Source organism: Theropithecus gelada, chromosome X, assembly GCF_003255815.1.
Source record: "Theropithecus gelada isolate Dixy chromosome X, Tgel_1.0, whole genome shotgun sequence".
Classification (NCBI taxonomy): domain Eukaryota; kingdom Metazoa; phylum Chordata; class Mammalia; order Primates; family Cercopithecidae; genus Theropithecus; species Theropithecus gelada.
This window is the reverse complement of record NC_037689.1, coordinates 81,567,925-81,584,561: the sequence shown is the minus strand read 5'-3', so window position 1 is coordinate 81,584,561 and position 16,637 is coordinate 81,567,925. Positions and strand designations below refer to the sequence as shown.

General features: G+C 39.0%; 1 protein-coding gene across 4 annotated transcripts in view; it reads right to left on the bottom strand.

Annotated features, from left to right (window-relative positions):
- HDAC8 (histone deacetylase 8) overlaps window positions 1-16,637 on the bottom strand; it is a 239,932-nt gene that overhangs the window by 133,206 nt on the left and 90,089 nt on the right. For 2 of the 4 annotated variants that reach the window (XM_025373007.1, XM_025373009.1), the window contains one exon: window positions 4,801-6,113. The exons of the other annotated variants lie outside the window; for them this stretch is intronic. In XM_025373007.1, coding sequence (XP_025228792.1) covers window positions 6,026-6,113 — 88 coding nt within the window. In that variant the 3' untranslated portion in view covers window positions 4,801-6,025. Of the gene's footprint in view, window positions 1-4,800; window positions 6,114-16,637 lie in introns of those variants that run through there. 4 annotated transcript variants of the gene reach the window in all.

Here is a 16,637-nt window from a genome sequence, read left to right as displayed (position 1 = left end):
TTTTTTTTTTTTTTTTTTTTTTTTTTTTTGAGACGGAGTCTTGCTCTGTAGCCCAGGCTGGAGTGCAGTGGCCGGATCTCAGCTCACTGCAAGCTCCGCCTCCCGGGTTTGCGCCATTCTCCTGCCTCAGCCTCCGGAGTAGCTCGGACTACAGGCGCCCGCCACCTCGCCCGGCTAGTTTTTTGTATTTTTAGTAGAGACGGGGTTTCACTGTGTTAGCCAGGATGGTCTCGATCTCCTGACCTCGTGATCCGCCCATCTCGGCCTCCCAAAGTGCTGGGATTACAGGCTTGAGCCACCGCGCCCGGCCCCCTTGGGGATTTTAGCACCTCGTTCACAATTTTTCTCATTCTCCATTTCCTTGTCATCATTTTCTGCAGTTCAATATTCATTCCCTCACTCAAACCTTGATTCAAAAACTAGAGACACAGAAATAAGCAAGACTCAAGAAGCTTCTGGTCCATTAGGGGAAGAAAACAGGAAAACAAGTAATTGTGATAAATGCTATAATATTCATTCATTCACTCATTTCATTCATTCATTCAACAAATGTTAATTGAATGCCTACTATAGGTACTAGGTTGGGCAATGGGTTCACAGTATTGAACAAGAGATCTATTCTTTCCCCTATGCCTGTCCTAACTCTCTAACATCACAGTTTCTTTATCTTTTCAACAATAGTGATGTCCACCTGCACTCTACTTTATTCCTAATCATAGACACACTTTGGGGCCTGATAAAGAAGCACTTGGAATTGCTCTTCTTCTAAGATCCTGAACTCTGAACTACTTTCTCCATCTACAATTTTCTATCTTTCCAATTCCTATTGCATTTCCTGTTTATTCTTACTGTAACTTCTATTCCCTAGTTGTTTTCCCCCTATTTTCAAAGTACACCATCGTATAAATATTTTTTCTTTTGAGACAGGGTCTCAGTCTCTCACCCAGGCTAGAGATCAGTGGCATGATCATGGTTCACTACAGCTTTGACCTCCTGAGTTCAAGCAGTCCTCTCATCTCCGCTTCCCAAGTTGCTGGGACTATAGGCCACCACATCCAGCTAATTTAAAAATTTTTGGGGGTACACATGGGGTCTCACTTTGTTGCCCAGGCTAGACTCGAACTCCTGGGCTCAAGTGATCCTCCCACCTTGGCCTCTCAAAATGCTGGGATTACAGGTGTGAGCCATCATGCCCAGGTCAGCCTATCTTTTGACTTCATATGCTTCATTACTCATTCTGGGGAATATAATTAGTCATTTTGAAAACTTACTTTAGCACCCTAGTTCCCTCACACCTTTGCCATTTTTGCCTTGTCAGTCCTTAAGCCCTTGGATGAACCACACCATCAGAGTTTTCTCTCTGTTCTGCTGGAGGAAGCTGAGAAATCAAGTGAATTGTTTCCATTAGAGTTTATGCTTATAACTCCAATTCAACAAATTCTACAAACACTAATTGAGTGATTAATATGGGCCACACACTCTCTACAGCTTGGCCATCTTTCACTTTACCTCCAAGTGATGAAGAATTACATTTCATACAGCAGCTAGTCTAATTTTTGAAAAATACAAATATAATGAGAGGACATTCTTGATATAAAAAATTAAACATGGCCAGTCACGGTGGCTCATGCCTGTAATCCAGCACTTTGGGAGGCCGAGGTGGGCAGATCACTTGAGGTCAGGAGTTTGAGACCAGCCTCGCCAACATGATGAAACCTTGTCTCTACTAAAAATAGAAAAATTAGCTGGGCGTGGTGGCAGGCACCTGTAGTCCCAGCTACTCAGGAGGCTGAGGCAGGAGAATCACATGAACCTGGGAGGCGGAGGTTGCAGTGAGCTGAGATCGCACTACTGCACTCCAGCCTGGGCAACAGAGTGAGACACAGTATCAAATAAATAAATAAATAAATAAATAAATAAATAAATAAAGGTCTATCAAATAAAAGTGAAAAATCTCCCTGTTTCCATCTCAACTTCCACCCCAGAGGTAACTGCTGATTAAGTTTGTTGTGTATCTTTCTGGATCAAATTTTTCTGCCTCATACTGGACAGAACTGGTTGAAGCTACGTGTAATGAGTGCCTTTCTTTACCTCTTTTCTCTACCTGAAAATGTCCTCCATCATATTTCTTCTCCCCTTCCAGCTTAATTTATCCCTCTAAGCACTAAATCCTCTTTTGTTGCTTTAAGGGTCATGTATCACCAATGAGCTCTTTTCTTACATCTTCAGTCCCTGAATTCCTGCTGATTCAGTTCCTGTAGGTTATAAGTTACAAGTTGCCCATCTATCCCTCCCCTTCTCAGCATTGTCCAACTTATCCACATACTGGCCACCTATACATACTTCTTGCAATCCAGAATCTGATCTTACTGCTCTCCTGAAATTGCTCTCTTAAAGGTAGAGAGACCTCTAGATTACCATATCCAAAAGCCTTTTCTCTGTTATCTTTTTCAAACTTCTTAGAAGCAACTGACAGTTGATTCTACTAAAGAATCTGCAGCTAGTTATCAGGGGCTACAGTTCCAGTAAAAAATATATATATTTTAAAAGTAATTTAAAAATAAGTTTATTGACCTTCATATACTATACAATTCCCTCATTTAAAGTGTACAATTCAATGGCTTTTAGCATATTCAAAGAGTTGTGCACACAACATCACAATGAATTTTAGAATATTTTCATTGTCCTCAAAAGAAACCCTGAACCCATTACCAGTCACTATCTATTCCCACCACTCTTCAACCCCTAACCCCTGGCAATCACTAATATACTTTCTGTCTCTATGAATTTGTCTAATTTTGACCTTTCATATCAGTGGAATCATATAATGCTTTCTTTTGTGACTGTCTTGAAGGTTCATTTGTGTTGTAGCATGTATCGGTACTTCATTCCTTTTTATGGTTGAATAATATCCAATTGCATGGATAGACCACATTTTATCCATTTAACGGTTGATGTTATTTCCACTTTTTGGCTGATATTAATAATGCCACTATAGTATACTACTACAGATATACATGTACAGGTTTTGTGTAGACACATTTTCAATTCTCTTGGGGATATATACCTAGGAGTAGAATTGCTGGGTCATGTGGCAACTCTATGTTTAACCATTTGAGGAACAGCTAGACTGTTTTCCACAGTGGCCACACCATTTTACATCCCCATCAGCAATATATGAAGGTTCCAATTTCTCCACATCTTCACCAACACTTGCTATTTTTTGTTTTGTTTCATTTTAAATTAATTATAACCATCCTAGTGGGTGTGAAGTAGTATCTCACTGTGGTTTTGATTTGCAGTTTTCTGATTAGTAATAAAGTTGAATATCTTTTCACGTGCTTATTGGATATTTGTATATCTTCTTTGAAACAATATCTATTTCAACCCTTTGCCCATTTTAAACTGGGTTATCTTTTAAAACGGAGTTGTAAGAGTTCTTATTCTAAATATGTCTCTTATCAGACACATGATTTGCAAATATCTACTCCCATTCTGTGGATTATCTTTGCACTCTCTTGATAGTGTCCTTTGCAGCACAAAGTTTTAAATTTTGATGAAATTCAGTTTATCTATTTCTTCTTTTTTTGCTTGTTTTTGGTGTCATATCCAAGAGACCACTTCCTATTCCAACATCATGAAAATTTACATCTATGTTTTCATCTAAGAGTTTTACAGTTTTAGCTCTTACATTTAAGTCTTTGATCTATTTTTAAATTAATTTTTATGTATGGTGTGAGGTAAGGGTCCAACTTTATTCTTTTATATATTGATACATCCAGTTGTCCTATCATCATTTGTTGAAAAGACTGTCCTCTCCCCTATTGAATGGTCTTGGCCCCTTTGTGTAAAATCAATTGACTATAAATGTGGGGGTTAATTTCTGGACTCTGAACTCCGTTCCATTAATCTATATGTCTGTCCTCATGCCAGCACGACACAGCTTTGATTACTGTAGTTTTGTAGTAAGTTTTAAAGTTGAGAAGTTTGAGTTTTCTAACTTTGTCCTTCTGTTTCAAGATTGCTTTTGCTATTCTGGGTCAGATTTCTGGATACATTTTAGGATTAGATATGTCAATTTGTGAAGAGAAGTCAGCTGTGATTTACAGCTACATTTGGACCATGCTAAACTTGTCATCTTACCTCTTCTATTCCCTATCTCTGTTAATGATGTCCATCTTTTCAGTTACCCATGTTCAAAACTGAGGAATTTGAAAGTCACCCTTTCAGATTCCTCCCTTTTCCTGTTCCTCTCCAATTACCAGTCTTCTACCAATCTCTCTCCTATTCCTTCCTCTCCACTCCCACTGCAGTACTCTAATCTAGCCCTTATGACCACCTTCATGGATTATACCAATAGCTTCCTAATCAGTTTCCCTGCCTCAAGTCTCTTCCCTCTCCAATCCTTCATACATATAACCATCAAATTAATTTTCCTTAGGGAAATAGTTTTGATAAAGTTACTTCTTAATTCAAAAACCTTTTACATCCCTCCACTGTCTTTAGAGACACTTAATATTCTTAGGCTGTGATCCAAAGTGCTTTGTAATCTGACTATGGCCTACCTTTAAAATCTTATTTTCCAATAACAACTTAACCTATATTATTCTATAGGCAAACTGAACTCTCCATTATTCACCTCACTCACCTTGTATTTTCTTGCAAGTATGCCTTTTGTCATGTACTTACTTGTGCCTGAAAGTTACCTTTCTACATGTCTACATCATAGCCATTCTTTAAAGGCGAGCTTAAATTTTATCTACTCCATGAATGAGAATGATAATAATGATGACAACAGCCAACATTTATTGAGCACTTTATTCAGAATAGAGCACTGTTCTATGTATTTTACATGTATTAGCTCATTTGACCCTCATAATAATTCATAACAGGTATTATTTTTAATCCTATTTTACAGACAGGGAAACTACCATACAGAGAGGTTAAGAAATCTGTACAAAATCACACAGCTATTAAGTGGCAGAGTTGGTTTTTGAACCCAGGCATTCAGGCACCAGAGTTTTTGCTCTAAACCACTACAATATATCTGCTTCCATGACTTACTGAGCTACTATGCATCAGATACTATGTCAGTCACTTTACCCACATTATTTCAATATAACAGCAGACGCTGTTGCCAAAACTTTACTGGGAAGAGTGTTAACCTTCCCAAGCAAGCTTTGATTTTATGATTCCCTCATTCTAAAACCTTCAGTGGCTCCCAAAATGTTTACAGAATATGGTACAAATTTTCATAGCTAAGAATTCCAGCTCTTCCATGATGTGGTTCCCACCCACGTTTCCAATCTTCTTTGCAACTTCTCCTTCATGCACTTTACAGTCCAGCCAAACTAAAACCACTGCTATTCTTTGTGCATAGCTCAGACTCTCCCAACTTTGATCTTGCTGTACCCTGTGTGTAGAACATCCTTCCCTACAATCTCTGTATATTCAAACTTGACCCAGATTTTATAAACACTCATATACATTCACACACTTTGTAAAGACAGAGTAATTAGCTACCCTTTAGAAACCAGATCAAATGTTACCTCCTCAATTACGCCTTTTTCTGAAGTATTTTCTCTCTTTGAATACCCACAGCATTCTATCTCTTATGGTTCTTACAATTTTCTATGTTTTATTTATTTAAATGTGTGTGAATATGAAAATCAATCTCTATTTATTTATCTAACATTTTAAAATTTCCACTAACTTCCTTGAGGGTAGAATCAATACTTTATACATAGTAAGCATTCAATAAATAGTCATTAAATGAATAAATGAATGAAATGTCACTCCAGATTGCTTTTGGGAAAGTTTCCCTAACCACTGTAACAGTACTGTTTGCTACACCGCAAATCATTAATTTTTCATCTTGTGAAAGTATAAAATCTCTTATCCAGAAAGGAGGGGGAGAACAGGCATTTCTTTACACTACATTAGTAACTTCCCTATAAACATACAAGATATTCATTTAAAATGCAGTTTTCTTGATGAGAAACCTGATCCTTCAGTATTCAGTAGTCTAGTTTTCAGACAAGGCTATGCAAATGAGGAAGAGAAGCTGTGGCAGCTGCTTCCACAGGCCTGGATTTGGGGCAGGGGGTTCATGCCTGAGGAGAATAAAAGCCAGGGTGGTGACATTAATGATGCTTTTGGATAAAATAAAAGCCCAAGAACAAAATCATAGAGTTATTCTCTTTTCTTTGATTCCATCAGGGTAGACCATAGCTTCTACTGTGTGCCTTTGAGATCTTTCACTGGTGCTTCTTTACCTCTAATATCAGGGGCTGAACATGTTTTTTTTTTTTTTGGTTGCTGTTGTTATTTAGATAATCAATATCCTAAAAGATTCATCTCAGGGCAATGGGATACCAGAGCAATGGCGTTATAGTCACCCTTAACCAATACTGGTGGTGGAGTGTGGTAACCCTAACTTGTCCCTCTAGCAAGACCTCTGATGGGTTCATGCTCCCAGAAGGTTTAGTCTCCTGACTTTCTACCTTGTACACCAGTCTAAACCAGCCTTGTCATCTTCATGCTTTCCAACAGACACTCTCAGCACCCTCTAGAGACTCCCTCAATAGAGATTAAAGAAATGAGAAATTCAAAGTTGAAAAACCAAGAAGGGTAGGATGCAGAGGGAGAGAAGAGAAAAATATTTGCTACTAAAGCTTTGAATTATCAATGTCAGCCTGAGAAAAGTTATTGCCAGCAGCAAAACCCCTTTCTAAGACATAAATTTTAAACCTATTGCATTTGATGGGATTGAGAGGCAGACTGTGTTAAGGACCCAAAGTATTACTAGTCAGTCCCAAATGGGAGCCGTTCAACTTTCCATAGGTATGTTTTCTCTAAATTCCCTCAATCCTATTTGAGCTCAGGTACTGCTGACTCATTCTGCAACAACTCAACCTGCCAGGGGATGCAGCATATGGTAAATGCCTCAGTGACTTCTGAATATCTATTACAAATGGTTCAGGGATGCAGGGATTTGGGAGGAGGGAGGTTGCCTTGCAGTGAGCATGATGTGTCATTTTGTTGGAGAACATGGGTGCCTCCTGGACATATTCAGAAGACATTTAATTTTCTCTAAGTTTCTTTTTCTGCTTTTAGCATCAAACAAGCAGCACTGGTTCCATGAACTTCCAAAAACATGAAACAAAAAAAACACCAAATCCATAAAATAAAAGACAAACCTTAAGCTCCCCAACCAACCAACCAACCAACCAGCAAACAACCTCATATCTCTTTTGCTGTTTCAATTTTTGTGACGTAATTTCTTAACATTTTAAAGGGGCATCTTTTCTCTCACTGCTGAGTCTATTATATAGAAACATAGATTCTAACGGGCATCTCTTTCTAACATGCCTTGTAGTGGGTAATTCTACTCATCAATTACGTGTCACCTTGGCAACAGAAAGGGCTGCATACTATTTTTAGCATATTCTTACTTATCTCTCACTATACCTCTTAGAAGTAAACCATTCTCATTCACACAACGGAAAGTGAGTCATCCAGAATTAAAGTCATCCAGTGTTTGCATGGCACCTTACCAGTGGCCTGAAGTGAATCGTCAGAGCTAGAATTAGAACACTAATTCTAATTCGAATGCAATGCTCTTGTTACTAAATCCCAATGGTCTTTGGCTCTCTTCATTCTGAGAGGCCAGATGACCTAGCAAGCAGAGTGTACATTATCTGGGCAGGGGGTAGGGTGGGAAGAGAGGTAGGCTGGTTTGGAGAGCTAAGTTAAAAAACAAAAAATGGAAGAAGACCTAAAGAATATGAATCCTAAGGCTATCTGTGCTATTTGATCTGGGGTAGGTCATTTAACCGCTCTGTAACCACCAGGAGTGCTCATAGTGTAGAGCATTCTGCTCTGTGTCACACCATTTGACCATATGTCTTATCTCTCCCCCTTTGCAACCCCTACAGCACTCAGTTCAGGGAGAATGCTGGATTTGGAGTCAGATAAGCTTGGATCCAGTGTTTGCATGGCAACTTGGACAAATCATTTCTCTGAACCTCAGTTTCCTTCTCTGTAAAACAATAATATTATCTCCCTCACAGGGTTGTTGTGAGGATTAAATGATATAACATTTGTGAAAGTCTTCTCCCAGCATCAGGCATATAGTAAGCACTCCATAACATTGAATGAATAAATGAATGGCCTCAAGTCAGGCCCTTGGAGTGCTATGTTAATTATTTCAGTCCACTAGGATACTGGTGAGTTCAGCACAGCACACCAGAGCAGTGACTTCCTGAATAGTATTCTAATGGTCCCCAAAGGCAGAGAGAAATTTCATCGTGTCACTGCTGGGTTATACCTGTTCTGGGAATACAGTAATTCATTTTCCAGTGCTGCCAATCTATTACCTTTCACCAAACACAAAATTCACTTTAAGAAGGGACAGAAATACAAGTGCCTTTCTGTTATATAGATGTTGGGAGAATATATTATTAAAATTGAAACCGACTTCTCTGATTTCTTAGGCAAAAAATCAGATTGGAAGCCAAACAGCTATTTGGCCTTTGTAGACCCTGGATAGCAATGCCCTTGGGGGAAAGGGGAGTGTTGGAGTCATTCCAAACTATAGTTACAACATTTGTGTGTATATTTACTGCTTGTGCTTATGCTCTCTGCACTTAGTTTTTACTCTCTAAGCCTTGAAGAATTCACAATTTACCTAGAGCACAGTTTAATACATATGGGTGGGAATACAGGCCTATATCTCTGTTTCTCATTTCCTAATCATATTTTCTACCTTCCTTATATAACTGATACCTCTTCTTTTCCAATTCAATTGCTCACTTTTTGAACTTAGGTGAACAATAGTGATTTGTTAACAATAAACATGCCCCTAGCCCTTGCCTTAGTCTTCTTTACCCCTGAGGGCCTTCCTAAGATTCAAAGCCTGAAATCCTGCCATATAGTTAGCACCTGGCGCAGCTCATCAAAATATAATATCCTTTCCCAGATGATTGGAAATCTCTGCAATGCCGTCATACAATGAGGTGTGCAAGAAAGAGTTTGGGGATTGATTTTCATCATTAACTTGATATTGCATGGTTTTTGTGGGACTTAAAAAGAAACGCATTTTTATTACTTTTAAGTACTGCACATAGAATAACTCCAACTCATCATATTTTAACAGTTATTTTTCTGGGGCAGGATGTATGCTAAACATGCCTATGTTAGAGTGTCTGGTGGATCATTTAGGATCAGTGTCCTGTTGCTTGATGAAATACAGATCACGTCAATGAAATCCAGATGGGGAAACTGGATCTCTGGCAATGGCTGCCAGATCTTCTCCATATGAAATCTCTCTAGTCTGTATGCAAATTCAAAACTCCATATCCTGGAAATCCCAAACCAATCAAGTGGCGCTCCGCTTCTTAGTTACTGGACTAAACACAGGGAAGCGATTCATTCTTCCCTGAGGAAATAAGCATTTCTTACATACATCTATCTTGGCACAAAAAGGGCTGGCTAAGCAAATTAATAGTGTAAACAGGACTGCACTGGGGAATGTTTGTCCTACTTAGGAGAATAAACTTTTTATGCACTTTGTGCATATACACTTACATACAAATAATTGATATGCTAATTACAAATGATTCTTAAAGCCCCTTCCCTGAGGTGCTGTACTATGCTGTTAGTCTAGTTTGAATTACTAGCATGTCCAGTGCTTGAAAGTAATAAAAATGCATTTAAAAATATCCCATGATTCAAACTGGCTTTCCTCTAATTAGGCTGAGTTAGTGAGGCTTGCCTGTATTTAAATAAGATAGATATTTTTCCACTTTACCCCTAACATATTTAACATGGTCTCCCTCCCCTCTCTATTCCCCCATCCCCCTCAACAGGGAGCTGGCACACACAAACCCCTTAGCTTCTGGCTCACTATGCAATGGCACTTGCATCACCTCCAGGCAAACACATTGCTTTTAGCCCCTGGCACACACACATGCCCTTTTGCTTATTAACTTGTTAGCTGGTTATTTGATATAGCTTTTTTGAGCAGTTCTTTCCTTTAGTCCTTCTTTTTTTTTTTTTTTTTTTTTTTTTTTGATTAAGTCCTGCTCTGTCACCTAGGCTGGAGTGCAGTGGCTTGATCTTGGCTCACTGTGACCTCCGCCTCCTGGGTTCAAGTGATTCAATCTGGCTCAGCCTCCCAAGTAGCTGGGACTACAGGCACGCGCCACCATGCCCAGCCAATTTTTGTATTTTTAGTCGAGACAGGGTTTCGCCAGGTTGGCCAGGCTGGTCTTGAAATCCTGACTTCAAGTGATCTGCCCGCCTTGGCCTCCCAAAATGCTGGGATTACTGGTGTGAGCCACCGTGCCCAGTCCTTCAGCTCTTCTTTAAGTACCAATGGACATGGCTCTTTTCTGGTAGTACAATGGGTTAACAGTGCACACAGAGCAAAGTCCAGCCAACTTAACATCAGGCTTTTTCATCAGGTGCTGGATATCGGGTTTAACTAAATCTCTGTATAGTCCTTGTCAACACGCCACAACGAGGCAGCTCATCAGTCCTGGCAGCTGCTAGGTGTATAGCAATGTCAGGCACAGTCATTCAAAGCCATAACATGTTGAAGCAAAACCTAAACAGTAGTTTTTCTAGGTTACACTGAAGGGACAGAGCAGTGACTAAAGAATGTAGGAGAGAGAGGATTAGGGCAGAGGTTGGTGGGGTGCATGGTGGAGAGCAGCTGAGAGGAATAATATGAATTTTGATGTTAGAATATCCTATGAAGCCCAGATTATAGTCAAGTCTGGGTTTCTTTTCAGGGCAGAGTGATGTTAAAGGGTGTAATTTTCAAGATTTCCATTTAGGAGCAAGGTCTTCCTATCTCTGGAGAGTTTCAGAGCATGTTTTAGCATCAGAACTTATTCAACTGCTGCCAAAGAATCAGGTCACTTGCTCCAGGAGGCAGGGATCAGTCAGCATAACAAGAGACCAGAGAAGAGGCACATCAGAGAAACAGCACAAACTCACAGAATTCCAGAAGACTGTCTTCCTTGATACAAATGAAACAATATACCTATGAAGACTTGTTTGCTCAAGGTGGGAGGGACTGTCATGATGGCAGGGCTACTTGGTGCAGTTCAGCAGTCATAAAAGACATCAGTTGAGAAGGGAAGGAGAATATAAGAACTGTCCCTCTAACTACCTGAATTTTAAGTCCTAAGGATTAGGTGAGAGGAAACAACAGTTCACCACTGCAACCCTAAACAAATCCTGAGGACAGGCAGGGTGAGTTCACTGACTGAGGTTTCAGGATAACTCAGTGAAGCACAGTATCTCCTTCTTCCTAATTATCCTACATTCTGACACAGTTAATGCCTCTTGAATTTAATATTTTAAAAGGCACATCAAACTAGGAAGAATAAATGAATGGCTCACTTTGGCCTCATTTCCACCTGTGGCTAACATTAACAGTAACTTTAATTAGTGTCTGAGTCATCCATTTTCCAGAAACAACAGGTAATTTTACATCTGCCATACCCCGAAAGGCAGGATAAGAGTTTATTAAATAGAACAAAAGCATTTAACACAAATACCTTACTTATAGAGGGCTGAGTTCAAAGTGCAAGGCTTATAGAATGAATTAGCAGCTTCTGTTACCTTAATCATTGGGCGAAAGTGAGCTAGTGATTATCAAGGTAGTATAGCTGTGACCCAAATGAAGAGAGGTAGAATAAGTTTGTAAATAATTTTTTATCAGTTCTCAGATTGTAATGAAATGGGGAATGTATTAGCTTGTGCTCATGATGCTGTAAAGTCAAGAGACAACAGATGCTGGTGAGGCTGTGCAGAAATAGGAATGCTTTTACACTGTTGGTGGGAGTGTAAATTAGTTCAACCATTGTGGAAGACAGTGTGGCGATTCCTCAAGGATCTACCAGAAATACCATTTGACCCAGCAATCCCATTACTGGGTATATACCCAAAGGAATATAAATCATTCTACTATAAAGACACATGCACATGTATGTTTATTGCAGCACTATTTACGATAGCAGACTTGGAACCAACCCAAATGCCCATCAGTGACAGACTGGATAAAAAAAATGTGGCATATATATGCCATGGAATACTATGCAGCCATAAAAATGAATGAGTTCATGTTCTTTGCAGGGACATGGATGAAGCTGGAAGCCATCATTCTCAGCAAACTAACACTGGAACAGAAAACCAAACACTGCATGCTCTTACTCATAAGTGAGAGCTGAACAATGAGAACACATGGACACAGGGAGGGGAACATGACACACTGGGGTTTGTCAGGGGGTGGGGGCCCAGAGGAGGGAGAGCATTAGGACAAATACCTAATGCATGTGGGGCTTAAAACCTAGATGACGGGTTGATAGGTGCAGCAAACCACCATGGCACATGTATAACTATGTAACAATCCTGCACGTTCTGCACATATATCCCAGAACTTAAATTAAACAACAACAAAAAAAGAACTGCCCAAGACTAGGTAATTTATAGAGGTTCTGCAGGGCTGGGGAAGTCTCAGGAAACTTACAATCACGGCAGAAGGGGAAGCAAAGATGTCCTTCTTCACATGGCAGCAGGAAGAAGTGCAAAGTGAGAGGGGGAAAGCCCCTTATAAAACTATCAGATCTCATGAGAACTCACTATCATGAGAACAGTATGGAGGAATTGCCCCCATGATCTAATCACCTCCCATGAGGTCCCTCCCCCAACACGTGGGGATTACAATTTGGATTACAATTCAAGATGAGATTTGGGTGGGGACACAAAGCTAGACCATATCAGGGATGAAGATGGAAGGCTATATAATTACTTGTTCTCACATGCAAATTTCTAGAGGGTTCATCCCTTCTCATCAAATGAAAGAGAAATTTTAAAAAATTGTATTGCTTAAAATATTTATTTATGAATATGTGTGTGTATGCATTGCTTTTGCCACATCACCAGGCCTAAAGGAGTAAATTACACTTGTTGGGCTCTCTTTCACTGCAGATCTACCTGCTTCCTTTTTTTTTTTCTTGAGACAGAGTCTCACTCTGTCATACAGGCTAGAGGGGGGTGGCACAATTTCAGCTCACTGCAACCTCTGTCTCTCAGGTTCAAGTGATTCTCCTGCCTCAGCCTCCTGAGTAGCTGGGATTATAGGTGCGCACCACCACACCTAGCTAATTTTTGTATTTTTAGTAGAGATGGGGTTTTATTATATTGCCAGGCTGGTCTTGAACTCCTAGCCTCAAGCAATCTGCCTACCTTGGCCTCCCAAAATGCTGGGATTATAGGTGTGAGCCACCTGTGCCTGGCCCTACCTGCTTCTAAAATTGAATGATAAGGAACCTGGAGTCCCAGGTGGAAGATAAATTCTAGATGACTTATTATAATGAAAGAAAAACCAATCATAATTAAAACATCTCTTCTTTAAATATTAACAGTAAAAGTCAATAGTGAAAGGAAACATTTCCCTTAAATGCCCTTTAGTGATGTCCCTTGGTCCTCATTTTATTCAACTGGTATTGGTTGAACAGCTTAGCATGAATGGAGAATCTCTACCCTTTATGCAGATACGGCCTTCCACGAGGACCAAGAGGTGGTATAAATTTTGCCTATAGTTTAAAAATGCATGATGTTAAAAATTTTTAGCTATACTCATCTAAAACAACCACATGAAAAATATGTAATTCTATGAGAAGACCTCTATAAAATAACACAGGACACTATTCACTTTCTAAAGTAGGGAGTCAGGATTTTCTCCATTGAAAATGAAGGGAAAGGTGGATTTACAGAATCTGCATGTTTTCAAACTTTAGGAATTGAAAACCTAAGAAGTTAATTCTGGCAATATTTATTCTTGTTTTCTATCTATAAAATTACAAATTAAATCCTTGGGATTAAACAATTCTTTTTTGGGCAAAAATCTAAGTTTCACTTTCACAAACAAACACAAAGAATTGCATATACTATGGATCATGTGGTTCATTTGCATAGTTAAATGGTTTCTATTTTGGGGAGGGGATTTTCTACAATCCCCTGAGATACAGCTTTCCAAGAAGTCCCAGGGATGGTATTTTTTTCTTTGTTTGCAACCATTAAGTTTCTCACTTCCATGTGACACTTTGGGGGAAATGTAGTCAATAGTTAAGAGGCAGACAGATGTGGGTTCAAACTCAGGCTTCACCATTTACTAAGTGTGAGACCTTAAGAAAGTCAATCTTTTCTCCAGTTTTCTCATATCTCAGGAGAAATCAGAATGTATTACAATTCCCATTGTAAAATGGCAATACTAATAGCTACTTTTGTAGGTATTATAGATGGCTACAGGGACCAAATGAAGCAATGTAAATGTTTAGTGTAATTACTGGCATAGGCAAAGGTTCCCTTAGAGCTAAGCTCCAGGGTGCAGAAGCCTCATCTGCCTCATTTGCAAGTACCAGTCATAGAGTAGACAATACATTTTTTGGTCAAATAAATGAATAAAATGCTTTCATTATACTTAAAGATACACACACAACAATGCATGTCAAATGTTAAGCACAGCATCAGGCAAACAATAAACTATGTAGTTTGGTAGCTCCTCCCCAAACTGTCCTTTTTGTCGTGAATGTTTTTAAAACCCTGTTGATAAAGTTTGAATGTGCGTCCTTTCCAAATATCATGTTGAAATGTGATCCCCAATGTTGGAGGTAGGGCCTGGTGGAAGGTATTTGGGTCTTGGAGGTGGATCCTTCATGAATGGCTTGGTGCTGTCCTCATGGTAATGAGTTAGTTAACTCACTTTATGAGTTAATAAGAGCTGGTTGTTAATATAACCTGGAACTTCCTCCTTTTTCTCTTGCTCCCTCTTGTTGTGTGATATGCTGACTCCCCCTTTGCCTTCCATCACGATTGTAAACTTCCTGAGGCCTCATCAGAAGCTGAGCAGATGCTGGCACCATGCTTTTACAGTCTGCAGAACTGTGAGCCAAATTAACCTCTTACTATTTATAAATAACTGTCACAGGTATTCCTTTATAACAATGCAAAACAGACTAACATACCTATAAAGTGACTTGAGGTGCTCAATTCTTTTGTAGGAAGGTCAGAGTGGCTTCAGAGAGCTGAATTTTGGCCCCAGACCCCAGGAATTGATCCTATGCCTAAAATACCACTGACATGTATTTCAGAAGCAATGATAGAGTCTAAGAAAAATTCTCATGCCATAAACATATAATAGAAAGATACTATAGTTAGTATTAGTAATTTTTTTTCTTCCTTGTTGGGTATTAGTGGGGGCTCAGTATAGACAGACAAAAAGATTCTACCCAGGAATAAAAACTTAGGCTTTAATGAGCTATTCCTTTAATGACTCTGCTGTTGTCCTTTCTGGGTAGGTTACTGGGGTAAGGCCATTAACAGCAGAATTAATATTCCAGAGAAGTAGTTGAAGAGCTATAAAAGAAATATTTAAAATAGAAAAGTATAGTATTTCTCTCATAAAAGGAAAGAGGTATGAATCTTAAGTTGTTTATTCACTTCTGGGGTCTCTGAATTTTTTTTAAGTTAATAGTCTTTGATGGGGAAGAAAAGGTTTCTTTCAATTCTGAGCTACATAATATGAGTCATAGAACTCAAGGCAAATAGGCCAAGGACCAAACACAGGTAGGTTCTTATTTTAATGACTACCATTATGAACTCTGGTTTACTAGAGTAAGGTTATTTCTCTGGTCAGGTTGGTAGCTCTAACTAGCAGAATTTTGCATTTATAGATATAAACACTGCTACTGAATTAGAACTCCATTTTAATGGAATCTTTTAAAAGTCCTATTTGTTGAGAAGTCTGTTTAACAATGTATCTTCCTTTAGGTGAAATTACTAAGTTGAATAGTTGAATATTCTTAATAAAACATGATTGTTTTTCAAAACTTTGAACTGTCAACTTCACCCATCTACATTATAAGCACTTTATATATGGTTTTCTTATGCGATATCTATTGGTAATCAGATATTTAGTAAAGAATACTTTCTGGCTGTTAGGGCTATAAAATGATAGGCAGGATGAGAATTAAGAAGTATCGGCACAATTCTAAGTTTCTTCGTTTGAACTTCACATATGTCACATATGTCATGGAAGTTCAGAGTGGGCAAGTAGTTGGGTCATCCTGAAAGATTTGAGATTTCAGAGTGGTACCCTACTATTTATCAAAACCTCCCTTTAACCAACAGCAAGGCCATAATTGTTAGTGTCCTTTTCTCTCAGAATCCTTAACTATAAATGCTCCCAAAGTTGTCAACAAAGAGTTTTAGGTAACATTAAACATTATTAAGACTATCTCAGATTGCATTCAAATATATTATACTTAGAGAGCAAATAGGTTAAACATAGGCTGTGTAATATGTCCTGCTTCAGATGATAAAACTTGGGAATTAGCAAACCCTCCCTTTCGCAAAGCAGCCTCCCTTTCCCACCAACCTTCATGGGTATATGCGTGTGTGGCCCAGGGATGGGTGGTGGTGGGGTCAGGTTTAGGCCTTCACATACATAGAAAATATAGTATACCTCTATCATCTCTATACTAGGACTATAGGCTTCCATTTGAAGGAGGAGGTATGCTTACCAGAGCAATGCTGATAATGTTCCTTTATGCTGGTTAAAG